Source organism: Suillus fuscotomentosus, assembly GCF_016647785.1.
Source record: "Suillus fuscotomentosus strain FC203 chromosome Unknown F5891scaffold_272, whole genome shotgun sequence".
In the NCBI taxonomy this organism is placed as follows: domain Eukaryota; kingdom Fungi; phylum Basidiomycota; class Agaricomycetes; order Boletales; family Suillaceae; genus Suillus; species Suillus fuscotomentosus.
In genome coordinates, this window is record NW_024539784.1 from 2005 (window position 1) to 19968 (window position 17964).

The window sequence follows — 17964 nt, forward strand, 5'->3', positions numbered from 1 at the left end:
ATCATAACCTTGTTGTGCACTGCTCATCTTACTCTAGATCTCCGGGCTATATAGCGGCAAATCAGATTTCTTATGGTATACATGAAAATATTTAGCAGCGGCAGAGTTCTACCCCTCTACAATTCGCACGGATACAATATCAAGGACTCATCGGTTTACTGATGCATCACCAAAATTACCGAATCCAGAGATCACATGATATATCGAATTTTCTGACGCCGCCAATTGTATATACCTGTGATATCCGACATTTGAAATATTGTAGCGATACAATGACATCAAACATACCATCTGTCAGACACAAGTCATCCAGTAGAGTAGCTGTCAGCCAGATATCAGACATATCCAGATACATCCAATGTATTATATAGAGTAATACAACGAAAAATGGGTGAAACTGAAGTAAAGTACCTAAAGGGCGCCAGAACCTTCCTCCATAAGTATTTTATCATCAAGTTCCTCGCCATCGTCCGCCACAATCTCATTCTCGTGGAGAGTACAAACGTTCAAACTTCAGCGCTGCAGCGGGGAAAGTGAGGGCAAAATGACTTGCAAATACGATCACATGACTGTTTAAAGCCCACCGGCAAATTCCTATCAACTATGTTGACGTGCTATCTTTGCTTATCCTCCCTCTAATTCTATACCAATACCAACACCACTAAGTCCAATCACTTGATATGTCTCTGCAATTGTCACCATCACTCATACTGAAGGCCACCTCAACCTGACCAACAGCACAGTGTTTTTCGATGACTATATGCTATCTGGATGGCCGACTTAGGTGAGTGTATGCACATATATGCATATGTTATGTACTTATTTCATCCATCCGATAGATCCAGCATCGTCTACTTGCATCATCGATATCTATTTTACAGCTTCCACGGACTCATCTGCACATCAGGTACGAAACTATCTACTATATCTAAATTTGTCTGACCATTGCTACTGTAGTCTCTTCTGCAAATCCAACATACGCTTATAAGACATCATATGTCAGATTCAGTCAGAAAGAAAGGTGAGTTGTCCATCTTTGTGCTTCGCACAGTCGATGTCTTATGTTGCTTAGTGTTCGAAGTGTTTGACACACTTATCTACATTTTCCCCATTGTTAAGTCATAGCTCTTTCGAAATTTGCGATGCCTGTTCCGTTCATACGCCACTCTGAAGTCGACGTTCTCATTGTCATTATTGCCGCTGGCCCTGGCAAATGCAAGAGTGATTGATGTCTGCGTCGTCGACCAAAGGTCAGTGGTTCAATCACTTCCATTTCTGCTTTTAACTCGACTTTGCACTAGAGCTCTCAAAATAACCACTGGTTATAGTCATGGATGCTTACCTCACATTATCATAGCGGTACGTCTTTGTCTTTCGAGACGGGCTTGCAGAATATATGACTGATATTGATGTAATCTACTAGGTTCTCCTGGGCCGGCACCTCCTTGCAGCTTCCTGGCACCTGTTCAACGCGAACTTCTCCTTTGAGTGAACCTCCAACGTCTCCTCCACCTGCTGGACACAAAATGAAACGAGCAGCACCAGTGCCTCGAGCTGGTACCCATGGTCGTGAGAGTTCTAGTAGCTATTTTCACTGTAAGATTTTACGGTTCGAGAGATCGAACGCGTTCTGAACTAGGTTCGGAACTGTTCACTCAATTGTACCTCACTGCTCTGTACTACCATTAATTCAATGCATCACATTGTTATATCCGAACACAATTGCAATGTCTGATGAATCTGAGTGAAATTCAAATGCATTATGTACATAGCAATGTTTGATATATCGGTACACTAGCCTAATGCCAGACTATAGTCATATGGCAGTCGCAATGTCCGAATTGAGTTTCCTAACATTGCCTTGCATTGAGACTTGCGCCAGATACATATGGCAGTTATGGTGGCTCCGACATGGTAATATATGACCATCTCTGGATTTGGTAATTTCGGTGATGTGGCAGTGAAAGTTATCTCATCAAGCCTTTCAACCGTGACTACCATTCTGTATTTACTTCCAGCAGGTGACCAGCGCCATCAACTCACCCAAGCCATTGACTTCGACCGTCATGCCTCCTCAGCGCCGCGCACCCATTGAATACGATTGTGATGCGTATGGAACTCATAATATTGATGCTATTCGTTTGACGAGGCATCGAAACCAGTGCCAAGCAGTGCGCACCAGAGCCCGCCGTGCCTACGAGAAGAGCCTACAGCCTCACAGAAAGCGTCTGGCGGCAAAAGCGCGTGCAAAGGCGGAAAAATTAGCCTTTGTCACTGCGGCATCGCATCCAATGCCAACCACTCAAAAACTCACAGGCCGCACTACCAATGGCAATCATAGCAATTTTCAGGGACTTGGCGGATTCGGGCGAAGGTTCTGTGAGTACCGTGCGTTTGGATCGCGCTGGGCATACTGATTTGATTTATTTCCTATTAGTCAATGGGCCCTTTCACTCCGAGTCATCTGGTCCCTGAGCCTCTACCATAATGCGATTCTGCACGTGTCACGTACTTGGTCAGCCGGGACAATCGTATGATTTTGTCAAGGGATCAATGGTTGATTCAAGGAATTCATGATGTCACAATGTGATTGGAAGATACGGTTTGAAGCAGGTCATATTGCATGCCTACCTAGATCCTTTCGAGTGTTCAAGTTGTTGAAAGGTTGAAAGTTGGAGTAGGGAGCTGTACGGTATTATGCATGACCTAGGTGTGTTTTATTAGGTCCATCATGCGCATACATACTTATATCTGATCTTTGAGTCCGTCTATATCACACTGACAGTGAGGCGCGCTGTGCACGCCCCCTGATAGTATAATTATTGTGTCCTTGCACGTCTTATCTCAGTCCAACATTCCCTATATTTCACGAACACTTCATGCCAACTCCAATATGCGAAGAGCTGCATGAAGTGGACATGTAATTTCCTTATGCGCATTGACCAACTCTGTAAATCACTAGTAATTCGCCCGTCAGTGTCAACTGCCATACTGCACCGATATGAAAGCAAAAACACGACTCACGTTGCACGTAAAGAGTATCTGTATGCAGGTGTGTCATGTTATCAAGTCCAGGAAGATGCTGATACTTACGCACGCATTGTAATAGCAGTCGTCGCTCTGGCATTGTGAGGTATGAGTGCAAAACGTGCGACATTTATCGGCGCTAGCCTCATCACCGGTAACGGGGATGGCAGAGGTTGATGATGCTAGAGCAGTAATGACGGCGAGGGCAGAGGAGAAACGCATTGTTTGTGACTCGTGATATGGGATCAGGAAGTTCTGAAGGCGATCGTAGGAAGCCGGCTGGCTTTTATGTTCTTTTTTGGAATCCCTGTTGCGTGAACGTACTCTCGAAAAATCTACAATGCCAGCATGTTGCCAGCACTTAAGGTCTTTTGACAGGTACGGGACTGCTTGAGCACTCACATTTCCAACCAGAGTCATCTCCATATGCGACCACATCACAGGATACAGGCAAAGAAATACTTTATGGCTAATAATTCTGAAAGTCCGATACTAGTTCCATTCACCTTCATTCACCTCACACAGATCTCGTTCGAAACACCACAGCATTTATCTGAGACGGACTTGCAGCAATCAACAGAGCCACTTGGGAGAGCATCAATGAGCTTTGCTATACGATCTTCAATTGGTCAGAAATGTCGTTTAATTTGATCGCCACAATTTGTCAGTGGAGCGCTGGTAGGAGGGACCACAAATTCCGATCCTGTTTTATGCAGAAAAGCGCTAAAAGCCAGCCAAACGTTCCGAGTGCTGAATCCACAACCATTTTGCTTGATTATTCCATTGAATGTTTTTCTTGACAAAAAGTCCTGTATATCGTTCTCTTAAGTACAGCGCACGATCTTTAGAATCAACTGGACCTTCGTCCAATCTACTATATCCTGAATGAAAGTCAGTATACTAGATTTCTGATATCTGCTTCAATTTTGAAGACCAACGACACCGTAAAATGAAGCAGAAGTCGCCATAGTAGTGAGGAAAGAACTGTCAATAGGAGAAAGAACTATGAACGCGCAGGAACACAGCACGACATCCAAAGCCGGCAGTCATTCATGCTTCCCTGACGTTGCATGCAAGGTGGCTGCACACAGCAAGGACCTGTAGGATACAGCGAGCTCAATGGGGTTTGGACGTTCAGATGAGGGTGGAATGTGGGATCGATATGTCTTCAGATTGCCAAAAGACCTTTCGCAATCTGCCGGCATTACAGATTTTATGTGGCGTAATGTGCTATAACCACGCCAAATTTTCAGCAAAGCTTGGACATTTGCTTGACATGAAGGCAGTAAGCGAACTCCAGGGGATAAGTTCTTCATAATACGTCAATCAGTATATAAAAGCAAGTTGTCCTCCTACTAACCTCTCAGATTTATTTGATCCCATATCACATCCTCAGACACAATGCGTTTCTCTTCTGTAATCGTACTCGCTGTCGTCGCTGCTTTGACATCATCAGTCTCTCCCACGTCCACTGACAACTGTCCTTGGTTTTGCGGGTCTGAGGGAGAATGCGCAAATTGTCATTACGGGCTTTGCGTGAGTATCAGTAGTTTTCCTGGATGTGATACACGACTTACCTGCATGGTAGGAATTTTTTCTCTGCATAGTAAGTCGTATCTCTGCTTTCACATCGATGCAGTATAAGACGCGCATACTAGTGAATGGTCGAGTTGATCAACACGCATCAAGCAAATATCGGTCCAATTACTAGATATTGGAGTCGGCAGTGAAATTTTCGCTCCACTAGGAAGTGTCTGTAGATAGGACATGTAACTTGAAGAACACAAAAAATAGTAGCATGATTAATGCCCGTAGATCGTACGATTATGAGTATACATGCGTACGATGGAGCTAATAAAAACATACCTAGGTCCCAGACCATACAGCTCCCAACTCTGACTTTCGACTTAGACCGTTTCAGCATTGTTCGACGATCCATCTTTTCGAACACCTTAGAGGGGGGTGCTGTACATCTGCGAAAAGTGCTGCGAGTAAATAACCATACCCACTGTGGGCTGCGAGCACCTTGATTCGATTCTGAATTATGCGACTAGGTGGTTGTAGTTGCAGTTGTGGTTGTCCAGGCGCCACCGAGTCATAGCAAGCGCAGAATCTGTAGATTGTATTGTTATAAGTTGACCGTACGTGCGTATATGGAAATCAAAGGATAAAAAGTACAGAGTTGAAAACACACCTATAGCCATTGATTACAACTCGCTCGCATTTCCTGTGACATTTTCCAATTTACACTTACACTGTGTTTAACTCTTCCAAAACATCAAATCAAGCATGAGATTTTGGAGGATGAAGCATACCACGACTCGCGAGGAATTACTCAAGCGAGTTGCTGTGTTGGGAGTCTTGATAACTGCAGGCGCTGACGAAGCTACGACAGAGACGCTCCGGATGCAGACGTACCGCATCGCACATATCTCGTTCGAGGTGACCTGCTACCAAGTCCATCCATTGCAAGTCCATGGCGGGCATCCTTGATGCTGGGTTTGCAACAGTGATGTACAAACCCTATTCCTAGACTCGGAGGTGATGTGTCTTCAGTGACAGAGCTACTAGGAAATCTACATTTGAAAGCCAATTTGAATCTAGATCCTCTGAGACGTCCAGGTTAGAGTTTGGAACGAATAATCTTTGATTGACTGCTTCTAACCACGTACGCAAGAATTTCAACAAACGGCACATAGAAGCTAATCATCTATCTTCAGAATGATGTGGTCCCGTATCACACCAGTCACAATGCGTTTCTCCTCTGCAATTGTCCTCGCCGTCATTACTGCTTTAACATCATCGATCTCTGCCATGCCCGCTCAAAACGCGGTAGGCGCCGATGGATGTCCCACATCTTGCTTCACTGATGAAGATTGCTCAAACTGCGTCTTCTCGGATCGATGCGCAAGTATCAATAGTTTTCCTGGATTGGATAACATGACTCACCTGCATGGCAGCTCGATAACAGCTGCTTTATAGACTTGGTGAGTCGTGTTTCTGCTTTCACGTCGTATGGTCGTTGTGACGCTTATTGGCGATTTGTAGTTCTGATCGATGCACCGTCGGAAGTTGGTTTAACTTTCTGTCGATTGAGAAGTGACTTAAAATACTACTAATTGGTTTATTGCCTGGCGTCGAGAGTGATTAGTAGTGTAGCAGAAACGTGACGGAATGAAAAGGTGTGTCAGAGCAAGCGTATCAGAGACTGAAGACAATACGAACCGTCGTCGTCGTGAACGAGAACAAAGGGACATCGTACATTCAACAAAAGTGAGAACAAGAACACAAAAAAACTCAAAGACAGCACGCACGAAAATCGAAACCCGACCCCCCGTCAAGTCCTCGGAAACGTGTCAACAGGAATCGGCTTCCTCGACCCCCCAGACAACTCCCACTATACGACCACCCAAAAGACATCGACAAGCGCGAGTCCTGGCGGAGGATGTATTTGGGCGTGGGTACACTGGGTAGGGAGGCGTTGTGGGGACACCATTCGTGTTACGGGCATGTTGTACGGACTCTGCACGCGCGTTTGGGTCTGGGTGTTGGTCCGCGTTTGTGGAGTTGGTGATGCACAAGAACAAGAGGGTGTAGACATGATCGCAAGTGGAAGAGGCGCCACCGATCCTGATCCTAATCCCAACTTCAACTTCTATTTCGACACAAACACGCTACGCAACGAATTCAGAATTGTGCATGGAGGACCAGCAGCAAGCGGGAATATCGTGGAATAGCTCCATCGACTGCGAAATTGGTGGGTTTCAGGTCTTGGCGTGAGAGGGAGAAAGGTGGGATCGCGGCGCTTTCTTCAGACGAGCTTGAGGATGAAAAGGGGGAGTGGGAGCTGCTTAAAAACGAGTCAAGAGATGACCGGGGGGCGTCAGAGTCGGTTCTTGCGTGGAGGAGCCACATCTCGTTTGGGGAACTGCAGGTGAGATCGGGTGGACATCTCAGGCTGATGCAAAGGAAGGTCGGGGGTGGATCAATCATTGGCTGCGGAACAGTAGGGAGGCAAGTATGTAGTAGTGTACCAGCTTGTCCACATGTATCAATATCCCTTGGCGTTATATGAAGATGGTTGCACACACCGAGCCGCTGGAAATGCATGTTTAGATTAGTGCATGGAAAAGATGACTGTGCTGATGCAAATGGAGTTTGGATGTTCGGATGGGGTTGGAGGTGGATATTCTGGGATCGAGATGTCTTCGTTTCAAACACTGGATCCATACCAAATTGCCAGAAGATACTCTGCTGGCATTGTGGACATTATGTGGTCGAATATAGGGCTATTAATAGGATTCTAGTGTATCAACGGTGGACGAGTTCTTCCTAGAATGTTATTCAGCATATAAAAGTGAGGTTCCTTCGTTCTAACCGTTAAGGTTTATTTCATCTCATATCACATCCTCACACACGATGCGTTTCTCCTTTGCAATTGTCCTTGCCGTCACTGCTACTTTAGCATCATCAATCTCTGCGACGCCCATTAAGATAGTGCCCAGAATGTCCCTTCTTTTGCCGGATTGACGCAACTTGCGAGGACTGCACTTGGAATATTTGCGTGAGTATCAATGATTTCTCTGGGTTTGATAACGTGACTCGCTTACATGACAGTCAATGAATTTCTGTGTAGTGGGTCATGTTTCTGCCTTCACATTGGCGCAGTATGGCTAACGCGCGAGTTACTATAGTAATTTGGAGATTTGATCGATGCATCGTCAAGTGGAGTGGTCGTGATTTTTGTGAGATTGGTAGATGCTAGATAAGACATGCGAGGACAATATTATCTCCGTACAGATCAGTCCACGATGCACTGTCGCTCCTGCTGAAACGCCATAACGGACATGAGCCGGTAGATCATATGATTATAAACTTCTGCGCCTGATAAAACACACCTAGATCCCTCGTGAAACCCCCTACTTCGACTTCTGATTCTAACTGTTTCCGAAAACGTTCGACAAGATCTAGATAAACACAATGTGAACGGAAACACTGTTTCATATCATGATCGCCTATGGTATGCATCTGTAGAGTATACATTCGTAATGGTGGTTGTGCTTGTTCAGACATGTCACATAATGATGGCCGCGATTCATAGGCAGAGACTGGGAGCTGTAGAACAGGTGGGACGGTCGTTGAAGGCGGGGCAGGGAGAGGAAGGAGTAGGAAAGCTTTTGATGAACGACTCCGTCCGCATGGCTTTGGTGCCAAAGGTGCTACCTCGTGTGAGAGGATGATAGAGTCCGGGCGGGCAGGTGTTGATGCAGGGAGCATAGACGAGTATAGGGAACCGAGTTGGGAGTCCAAGGGGTGGCTTGGCAAAGTCATCGTCGTCTGTTGCACCTGGGGCAGCAGGCATTTCGGATTTACTGTCATCTATGCAAGATGATGCAGAGTGTGTCGACGGTGAATGTCTTGGTTGAGTGAATGTCATTTTCTGAGCACTCTAGGATTATTTGGAGTGAGTAGCATGACAATTATGTAATTTGCTCAATACTCACACATGTGCGCCACAGACCAACAGCAAACAAACGCGTAACAACATAGCATCATGTGGTGGATGTCATAACCACCGAGCCGCCTGCTGTTATTAAGGGATCAAGTGCCAGCATGCCATAGCTCATAGACAGCGCCGTCACCCTCTACTTGAAACCTTCAAACATGAAGACTCGGACTGAGGAGAGACGAATTTAGCAAGGTCTTGTCCCGAAACATGGTCAAAAACGGGTCATGGTTAAACGGCAAAAGTCGTATAATGTGGGTGGCACAACTATTTAGATATCATAAGCTCATGCTTGACTCTGCCTGCAAACATTTCCGAAACATTTTCGAGAGATGTGGTCATATTTCAGACCAGTCAACTCGATGTTTGCGATGGCTACTACGTGGATATCACGGCTGAGATATGGTTCGATGTCATTGACTTGCTTAATATCGTTGAAGTGACTCGGCGCGCGGAAATGACGTTGCCCGTCCCACTGCCGCTTGATGCTTCGGCTATTTCATTGCCTGACAATCAATCGGCGCTAAGTCAGGTTAACGAACAGGACAGCTTGTACGCATCCAAAATATTCTACAAGTGTTTCCAGTACTGAAGTTGAGACCACATAGCAGGAATGACGACAAAGTCACAATCATACTTGTTTTTCCATCTGGCGAGATCCAGACTGCTTTATTGCTGACGCTAGTCAGAAATTGGGACATCATCCCATTGGTGTTAGGGCAGTCTTAAGTAGGGTTTCCGAACAGCGCTTGGATCAGGTAACGATGCCAGGAACCTAGTGGGTCGGATCGTACCATGTCAAGGATGGTGACTGCGTCAATTTTGAAGTCTGTGATGATGAGTTGCGCTGTAAAAAACCAGTCATTCATCTATACTCGCCCTCCGACATCGATGTTTCCGTCAAGCTTTCCCTCATTCCTGAGTGAAGCCTCTCTGTCATCTATCCTGTTGTTGCCATAGAAGAGCATGGACAACGTTTAGAATGGAATGTCCGCACCCATCAACATGGGGAGTCTGACTGAACATTATTCGGGTGTTAGATGTGTCGTACTTGTTCTTGGAGGCGCAGTAGGTCCCCTGATGATACAGAAATCGCACTTCTAACTTGTATTCCTCTTTGCAGGATAAATTTGCAAAAATACATTCAATTCAATATCCAGCAGTCTCAATGATATGGATTCAATTGTCATTCCAGTGGACAAAGTAACAGTTTACCCCGACAAATCACTCAAGGTTTTGGGACTTCACACCGAAGCTAGAACATCATTCATAACGTGCGTACATATGCGCTACTACTTCGGGTTGTCAAATCGTAAACACGTCGCTAAAACTGCCGTGGTAGCTACTGGCTACCATATATCTTCAAGCACGAATATATTGCCCTCCGACCTGTTCCTCAAGCGGCATACGAACGCGCTGCTTCTTTATGCATCTCTCCGCAGCCTGACGTCGTGACTCGCGTATGCATGTTGTTCAAAGGTATCTGTAAGGAGCACTTAGCAAATTGGGCTAATGCACAGATGCAAGCCGAGAAAAACGTTGCTTGGTGGGTGGATGTGGTTGGAGTTGATCCTGCAAGAGCTGGTGACGTGACTTTGTTGAGGGTGTTAGAATGGGGCGGGATGGATATTCTCATTTGATATTCTATCAGATCACTCAATTTATATAAGTGCTATCGTGTTCTGTCTTGATCTGATCTGTTCTGCATCCGACAGTCGTGCGGAGAATATGAGCTTGATATGCCCGCAGCTGAAAAGCTGAGGTTAATGCTAAAGCGTTGAAGATGTGCACATCTAGTAAATGGTCGTGAAATCAGATTCTGTCCGATTAGAATTCCAATTTTTCAAAATATTGTTGTCAATGAGTTGACCATAACCGGTCCACGTCATCCTCAGCCGTCCCTCGGACCCTAAACCTGATTTCAAAGGCCGCGTCTACGGTTATGTAATTTATCATGTGAACCTTTGCATCGCGAAGTGCCGTTCTCCGCGAGATTTGAAACAATCCTACTAGCTCCGCTCGTCCTACGACTGTTCTGGCAACCTGCTCGCACTGTTACTGCCGCTCATCGCGCCTCATCTTGTGGCTACTCCTACTTATTCTGATTGCTAAAGACACATTCTCATGCAATAGATGCTTCATATATATATTCACTACCTCCTGGGACTGCAATTAATCTCGGACTGCAAACCTCGCCCAAAGGACCGTCATCAATTTTCCACATGAATTTCCGATAGAAGTCCGTGAAACCTCAGACCTCAGGCTGGACTTGGACCGACCCTGACGAACACTAGAAGGCATACTATACACGAACAAATAATCTCTAGAAGCAGTTTGTACTTGTGCTCTCATTTTCAATCTATGTTAAAGTTTCATCCGCCCAGGGAATGAACCATATAATATGATCATTTTTGCGGGCACACCGCTTGGCAGGTTTGTACCATAACTGAATGTTCTGTAATAGCAGACTGTCAGCCTCACAAGCTTGCGGTCGAACGGGAGGCCATAGGAACTGTGCTCTCCATTCATAGAACGTCTCATGCCCGAGAAATTAGGCTGTAGGCGGCTGGTTTCTTCCTATGATGTAGGTGCTGTTAAAATTCTCTGCCAAATATGGCATGCGACAATTCAGGGTTGTTTTTAGAGCACATGCACTTTGCGCCAACCTGCTGCAAAATCTGCCGCGTGGATTGTAGGCATGTCTCCACCGCAGGGCCTAAGACCCATCGATCCCAGTCGTGCGAGGGCACGCATGAATTTGAAGAAGGGCCATTTGCTGGCAAGTCTTAGTCTGTCTGAACCTTGTAAAATCCATTTACCACTAGCTATAATAGTAGCTGAAGTATGATCATCAATCTGCCATAGATGAACATCATGAGCAGAACCTGTCGGCATCAGTAAATTGGATCTCATTATCAACAGTCCTAATGTACGGTGGGTTTACGACTAGCCCATTTTTGGGATACTGTTCAATTCACTCGTCTCTGATGCAGATGCAGTCTTTAACCTCTATGGGGAGACTGCGGATATGCATACTCTAGAGGTATGCTTTTACAGACTGCCAGCCAGATTCCCGGTCCACAGATACAAGCAACCACTAACTGACGCCGATGTGAAGGCCGCCAGCTGGCTGCACGTCGCGGTGATAAAGGCAAAGATCACGGTGAGATGTTGCAGCTCGGAGATGGCGCCCTATCACGCGCCCTATTACGCGGCTCCTCTGCGAGTGAGATTCCAATTATGTGTCGTAGAGTTTGATCAGTAAGTACTCTCCATGTTTAAATGCTGGTAGCTATAGGCTCATCGTGTAAACAGCACTGGGAGGCTATGTTGTACCTCCAAATGGCAGACCGTATCACTCCAATCAGATGTCGATGCTGTACAATATCATATAGGAGCTGCATGGAATGGTAGATGCCATTATGTTTATACCTCTTCCAGCGAAATTCTCCGATCTGCCTAAGCAGATTTACGGGAAATCCAGGGAGGCGGAGCAATGATGGGCCCTCATTGCAACGGTGCGGTGCCTGGCCTGCCTAATCCTGCTAGGTCAATCAGATATGGTGTCTATATTGATCACCGTCTGTAAAGAAGATACTACCACGGCCCACCGGACACTCATATATCTAGTATGGATCGTGGTTGAGTTGAAGTCTTATCTCTCCCCTCCTACTCTTCTCGCTCACGAGCGCTCACCATGATGGATACAGAAAAGACGGATGCTGCCGATGCTGCTGCTTATCACACTAGCAGAGGCGAATTCTCTGACATCTCAAACCATGATGGAGAGTCTATGCAGAGGCCCTTGCGGAACACCAACACCCTGCAACGTAAACTCAAGAATCGTCACATCACCATGATTAGGTCTGTTATACTTTCTTCTTTCTTCTGACAAATTCTCAATTCCGTCAAGTATTGGCGGTGTTATCGGTACTGGTCTTTTTGTTGGAACTGCAGACTCCTTATCGCAAGGAGGCCCCATCGGTCTGTTGCTCGGTTACATAGTCATGGGCTCTATCGTCTATTGCGTCATGATCACTTTAGGAGAAATGGTATGCTTGCTGCACGCCCCAGATCTAGATCACATATCTGATCTTTATGGCTCGTAGATTTCCTACCTGCCTATACCTGGTGGTCCCATCAAACTGGCTGAGCGCTTCGTTGACCCTGCGTTCTCTTTTGCCGTGGGTTGGAATTACTGGTACAGCTGGACGATTACCTGTAAGTCCCATTCTTGCTCTCCCATTTCTCACAATTACTGACCCCTTACTCTTTAGCACCTGGTACTTGAGTTGTTGAATACATATTCTTAGCGTGTCTACTGACATTTTTATCATCTCAGCCGAGTTTTCTGCTGCTGTAGTATTGATAAACTTTTGGAATCCTTCTGTCAATAATTCAGTGTGGGTCGTCATATGTATTGTCGTCGTTCTGGCCATTAACATGCTCGGTGCTGGCGCTTACGGCGAGGCGGAATTCATATTTGCGTGCGTACTAAGTATTATATCCCGGCCTTGTATTCTGAGATTACCACAGATCCATTAAGGTCATCACAATCACTAGTCTTATCATCATCGGTATAGTCATCGATTTGGGAGGCGGCCCAAACCATGACCGCATTGGATTCCGCTACTGGAAAAATCCTGGACCATTCGTTCAGTATAATGGCATCGAAGGTGCCAAGGGACAATTCCTTGGCTTTTGGGCTGTTTTGATGCAAGCTGCTTTCTCGTTCCTTGGAACCGAGATTGTTGCTGTACGTTATACTATAAGCTTGTTCAATAAATCCATTACTTACGAATCCCACCTAGATTGCTGCTGGAGAAGCGAAGAATCCTCGTCGTAACTTGCCTAAAGCCATCCGTCGAGTATACATCCGTATATTGCTTTTTTACATTGGTGGAACATTCATCATTGGTCTGCTTGTACCATCCAACGACCCATCTCTCCAATTGGCCCATGACACAGCCGCCAAGTCTCCATTCGTCATTGCTATCGAAAAGGCGGGAATTAAATCACTGCCTTCGGTAAGCCGCATTTGGCCTTCCCTTGTTACCTAGAAATTGACAATGGTATTCAAAACAGATCATCAATGCTTGTTTGTTGACCTCGGCATGGTCCGCCGCATCTAGTGATTTGTACACGGCGTCTCGTGCGATTTGTGCGTATACTTATCTTGCAGTCAACTCATCGAAATCAACAATTTTCGTAGATGGTCTTGCAATCTCAGGAAATGCTCCCAAATTCTTCCTTAAAACCTCACGCAACGGGCTGCCTTATGTCGCTATCCTCTTCTCCGCCTCTTTCTCCCTTCTTACCTTCATGGCTGTGTCCAACAATGCGGGCTCAGTGTTTATCTGGTTTTCTAACATGACATCCGTCGCTGGCCTTATGACATGGTTTGGTATTTCGGTGACGTACCTCCGTTTCTACAAGGGTATGCAGGCCCAAGGCATCGACCGCACGAAGTTCCCTTACTACACAAATCTCCAGCCATACGCAGCGTGGTGGGGAGCAGTTTCAACGGTTACCATCTGTTTCGTATGCCAGCTTTTCATATCCACCAATGCTATTGAGACTGACTGTTCCTCTACTCTTTAGTTCAGCGGATGGAACGTCTTCCTCAAAGGAGAGTGGAGTATTGCAACTTTCATCACCAACTACATCCTTTTCATCACCTGGCCAATCATGTACTTTGGCGCTCGCTTCTACTATGGTACCAAGCCTGTTGCTCCAGAGGACATGGACTTCAAGACCGATATAGCTGAAATTTTAGCGGACATGTATGATGATCCCCCGCCAAAGAGCAAGCTGGAAGCATTCTTACAATGGCTGGTGAGCATAGCTGCTTCACTTTGCCATTTTTGACATCACTAACGTCGTCTCAGTTGTAGATGTAGCGATACCTGCAATAGTACCTGGAGCCCATCGATTCTCGTCAATCACATCACTTTTTTTTACGAATCCTCAATTGTTCGACATACGTGGTTGTTCGTTGTAAGTATGTCACTACCAACCTACCAATATAATAATATTTCTTAGTATTGCTTACAATGCTTATGCATGTAACAACACGCCTTTTCTGCTTGGACTTGTTTATTTTTCTTTGCACCATCATCTCGTATCTCGAACCTTAGCTATCATGAATACAGCGTTTTGTTCTGTTAACCGATTGTCTCGACTTTGGTGTAACTCGTCACACGACGAGTTTCCATCTTACTGACCAAATGTGATTCTGGCTTTACTTGAAGCACATTGCACCTTGCATTTAGTGAACCTTGCAGAAAAACGGATTTTCGTTTGGATTCCAACCTTGTAAAGACCAGCTCTGATGGCAGACTGATATTACTGTAAGACATCTGTTGGAAATTTGCGGGGATATATTGATCTCGCTCGTAAGGAACGTCAAAACATCGGATATCATTTCATCATAGTGTGAACTAGGCTACAGGTGGACCATGCTATAGAGACAGAGAGGGTGCGTAGAAGCGTGATGGAATGCAAAGATATGCAAAAGTTCAGAGATATAAAAAAACGAAAGACGTGTCAATGAAGAAATGCAAAGTGACGGAAAGACCCAGGTACATTATGGATATTAATATGCATGAATGAGCGAGCTGCGAGTGATGATGATGGATACAATAATCATAAATCGTCGTCGTTAACGAGAGCAAGGAGACATCGAAAAAGGTAAAACAAAACCTTTGAACAAAAGAACAACGGAAAAGACAATAGACAGGAAGATCGAAACCCCACCCACGCTCAGACAATCAAGCCCGCAAAAACATCTCAATAGGAATCGGTTTCCTTCTCAACCCCGCACTGCCTCCGCTCTCACAGCTCCCGCTTTCAGACGACTCAGAAGACGTCGACGAACGTGAGTGTTGATGGCGGATGTGCCTGCTGGGCGTGGGCGTTGTGGGCGTCGTGGGGAATAACATTCGTGTTAGGGGCATTCTGTACGGACTCTGTGACCGGGTCTGATTCTGGGTGTTGCTCCGCGGGTGTAGAGGCGATGAGCTATGCGATGCACGAGATCGAGGAGGCGTAGACATAATCGGAAGCAGAGGAGGAGGCGCCCGCCTTGACCTTGAATTCAACTTCGATTTGGACACAAACACCCCACGCAAGGGACTCAAAATTGTGCGTGGAGGTTCAGTAATGTGTGAAGATATTGTGGAACAGCTCCATCGACTGCTGAGTTGATGGGGTTCGGGTCCTGGAGTGGGAGGGAAGGAGAAGGGGGAGATGGGGGCGTTTTCTTCAGACGAGCTCGAGGATGAGAAGGAAGAGTGGGATTGGCTGCTTGAAAATGAGTCCAGAGACGACCGGGGAGTGTCAGAGTCGGTGCTTGCGCGGGGAAGGCTGAGTGTTTCCGGGATTGCCGGTGCGATATCTTGGCTTGGTACGAAGGAAGGCTGAGAATATATGGATTCTTCCTCATCGTCAAACCATATTTGTTCGATGATGATTGGGCAAACTGGCTGTTGCTCCTCTTGTTCGAGAACATCGAGCTCTTCGATGTCAGAGGGGACAGCCATACGAGGAGGGGGGCGGTTTTCAATTGGGGGTGGGGGTGGTGGGTAGACTGGCAAGGGTGGAAGGACACGTTTTTTCCGGATAGCTGAGACTGGTAGCTGCGGAACGGGTGGTATAGGCGTTAGAGGTGGGGTAGGGAGAGGAAGGAGTGGGAGAGCCTTTGAGAAACGACTGCGTCCGCGTGGTTTTGGTGGCTGGGGTGCTACCTCGGGTGAGAGAATGATAGATTCTGGACGGGCTGGTGCAGGTGCAGAGGGCACAGGCGAGTACAGGGAGATAAAGTCCTCGAATTGGCGTGTGTAAAAATCGTACTCGTCTTCTTCTTCAGGAGGATCGGTGACGTCCTCGCAGACTATAGAACGGGTCTTGGTTATACAGAGAGGACGAATGGTGATGCGCTTTGGTGTTAGACGAGGAGTTGGGAGAGGAAGATCTTCGTCGTCTGATGCACATGGGGTAGCAGGCATGCTATCATCTGTGGAAGAGGATGCAGATAGAGTAGGTGAACGAGGGGTGTCATTGAGCATGACCAAGGCATCGTCGATTGAGAATGGGAATTCGGATAGAGTGAGGCGTGAGTCGTTGCAAATTTCTAAGCACTCTGGTATTATTTCGAGGGTTGATGGACAGCCAGCGTCTGAGGGTTTTCTGGTACGAGTACGAGAGCTACGCTTCAATGAAGCACGATTGAAAACTGTAAGGAGGTTAGTTACTTGGTAGTCAAAGACAAGAAGATACAACTGACGTATATTCATGCTGTTGGTGAACGGATGAAAAGCCTTGAGTACATGGCTGGTATATATCTAACTTTGAATAATAACATGTCTTTTGTGCTTCTAAACCATTGTCCTCTTTTCGTACATCAACAACACTTGCCTATTTCGAAGACCGCTGACTTTAAATTATTGTTTACACTCATTGTTTATATACCCACGTATCAGGCAGGATCCTTAATTTCATCATGATGTCCTATATCTCCGAAACGACCTTCTTGATGTTTGCCAGCGCATAACCCACGCTTCATTGATAGGCTTCCAGTGTTATGTGCTCAAAGATTCCATTCCTGGTTACAAGCATCCCCGCTTCTCACCGCGTTTCACGTCTCGAGATGTGGGTCTCACATCTTTCGAGGACCGAGGTGCACATCGCAGTGTCTGAATGACCTCAATGTAGCCCGCGTCAGCCCTATCGTCATCTCTCCAGGCCAAGTTTTTACCACTTTACGTCGTTGTGGAAGGCTCCAAGTAGCTCAGCTTGTCTTCCCACTGCAGCGTCCTACCGGATGTTTTGGTGACTGTTTCACTCTTGGCGCCTGTGTTGTGTGCTCCGTAGACTGACGATACGATGCTTGTTTTACATTCTTTGTAGTAGCCTCTCTTGAAATACATCAACTTCTCACTGCGATGTCGTACTGGTTTCAATCATCTGTTTGTTGGCGCCCGTGCTACGTACTTCTCCTTATCAGAAATAAAAGACCAAACGCTCAAAATTAATCGCCGCATCATCACAGCAATTAAATCATCGATCAACTTCTATTTCTCTGCTCTGTGAACCGAGTCCAATCTCATCATCTCCCTTGTACTCAAAATTGAAGTCAAGTACTCGATATATCGGGCCGTTAGTATGTTCGTATTACGTCACGTTCAACCCGTGCATACAATGAAGCTCTTCCATGTCGGTGAGTCGTGCGGTTAAAGCCAGGACACAAACTACTGAAACTCACGCAATGGTTGTAGAGGCAGGTACTACATTGACTCTGTTTGTGGCAAAATATGGGACAGTACCCAATGCTAGCATCAGTGGGCATGGCAGATATTGATGATGCAAAAGCAGTAACGAGGGCGAGGACTCGGACGATTGCAAAGGAGAAATGCATTGTGTGTGATGAGGAT

General features: G+C 46.1%; 8 protein-coding genes across 8 annotated transcripts; 4 read left to right on the forward strand and 4 right to left on the reverse strand.

Annotated features, from left to right (window-relative positions):
* Nucleotides 1-752: 752 nt before the first annotated feature.
* Nucleotides 753-1492, forward strand: F5891DRAFT_989063 (uncharacterized protein; the record flags this gene model as incomplete). Its single annotated transcript, XM_041378047.1, has 6 exons — nucleotides 753-784; nucleotides 840-907; nucleotides 958-1021; nucleotides 1221-1250; nucleotides 1302-1359; nucleotides 1424-1492. 6 exons carry the CDS (start codon nucleotides 753-755, stop codon nucleotides 1490-1492), a joined length of 321 nt encoding a protein of 106 aa, XP_041216579.1.
* A 1399-nt stretch (nucleotides 1493-2891) lies between these two features.
* On the reverse strand, nucleotides 2892-3249 carry F5891DRAFT_1083293 (uncharacterized protein; the record flags this gene model as incomplete). The annotated part of the gene is made up of 2 exons (XM_041363444.1): nucleotides 2892-3042; nucleotides 3094-3249. The coding sequence occupies 2 exons, from the start codon at nucleotides 3247-3249 to the stop codon at nucleotides 2980-2982; spliced, it is 219 nt and encodes a 72-aa protein (XP_041216580.1). The 3' UTR covers nucleotides 2892-2979.
* A 1192-nt stretch (nucleotides 3250-4441) lies between these two features.
* F5891DRAFT_317404 (uncharacterized protein) lies at nucleotides 4442-5142 on the reverse strand. Its single transcript, XM_041371331.1, has 3 exons — nucleotides 4736-5142; nucleotides 4605-4681; nucleotides 4442-4525 (listed from the first exon to the last, which is right to left on the reverse strand). Exons 1-3 carry the CDS (start codon nucleotides 4964-4966, stop codon nucleotides 4480-4482), a joined length of 354 nt encoding a protein of 117 aa, XP_041216581.1. The 5' UTR covers nucleotides 4967-5142; the 3' UTR covers nucleotides 4442-4479.
* Nucleotides 5143-5747: 605 nt separating this feature from the next.
* F5891DRAFT_1083303 (uncharacterized protein) lies at nucleotides 5748-6239 on the forward strand (the record flags this gene model as incomplete). The annotated part of the gene is made up of 3 exons (XM_041363445.1): nucleotides 5748-5934; nucleotides 5988-6014; nucleotides 6076-6239. Coding segments are annotated over 3 exons (220 nt in total), but the record flags the coding sequence as incomplete, so codon positions are not given.
* A 1214-nt stretch (nucleotides 6240-7453) lies between these two features.
* F5891DRAFT_1083308 (uncharacterized protein) lies at nucleotides 7454-8478 on the reverse strand. Its single transcript, XM_041363446.1, has 3 exons — nucleotides 7926-8478; nucleotides 7638-7855; nucleotides 7454-7572 (listed from the first exon to the last, which is right to left on the reverse strand). The coding sequence occupies exons 1-2, from the start codon at nucleotides 8404-8406 to the stop codon at nucleotides 7749-7751; spliced, it is 588 nt and encodes a 195-aa protein (XP_041216583.1). The 5' UTR covers nucleotides 8407-8478; the 3' UTR covers nucleotides 7454-7572; nucleotides 7638-7748.
* Nucleotides 8479-9497: 1019 nt separating this feature from the next.
* On the forward strand, nucleotides 9498-10321 carry F5891DRAFT_1120375 (uncharacterized protein). Its single transcript, XM_041363838.1, has 3 exons — nucleotides 9498-9601; nucleotides 9657-9807; nucleotides 9876-10321. The coding sequence occupies exons 2-3, from the start codon at nucleotides 9707-9709 to the stop codon at nucleotides 10171-10173; spliced, it is 399 nt and encodes a 132-aa protein (XP_041216584.1). The 5' UTR covers nucleotides 9498-9601; nucleotides 9657-9706; the 3' UTR covers nucleotides 10174-10321.
* Nucleotides 10322-12389: 2068 nt separating this feature from the next.
* Nucleotides 12390-14859, forward strand: F5891DRAFT_1167352 (amino acid permease/ SLC12A domain-containing protein; the record flags this gene model as incomplete). Its single annotated transcript, XM_041365447.1, has 10 exons — nucleotides 12390-12397; nucleotides 12447-12585; nucleotides 12643-12754; nucleotides 12811-12816; nucleotides 12876-13020; nucleotides 13070-13289; nucleotides 13345-13560; nucleotides 13619-14074; nucleotides 14135-14368; nucleotides 14422-14859. The coding sequence occupies 10 exons, from the start codon at nucleotides 12390-12392 to the stop codon at nucleotides 14425-14427; spliced, it is 1542 nt and encodes a 513-aa protein (XP_041216585.1). The 3' UTR covers nucleotides 14428-14859.
* Nucleotides 14860-14933: 74 nt separating this feature from the next.
* F5891DRAFT_1283896 (uncharacterized protein) lies at nucleotides 14934-16954 on the reverse strand. Its single transcript, XM_041370575.1, has 2 exons — nucleotides 16818-16954; nucleotides 14934-16766 (listed from the first exon to the last, which is right to left on the reverse strand). Exons 1-2 carry the CDS (start codon nucleotides 16825-16827, stop codon nucleotides 15304-15306), a joined length of 1473 nt encoding a protein of 490 aa, XP_041216586.1. The 5' UTR covers nucleotides 16828-16954; the 3' UTR covers nucleotides 14934-15303.
* Between the last annotated feature and the right edge of the window lie 1010 nt (nucleotides 16955-17964).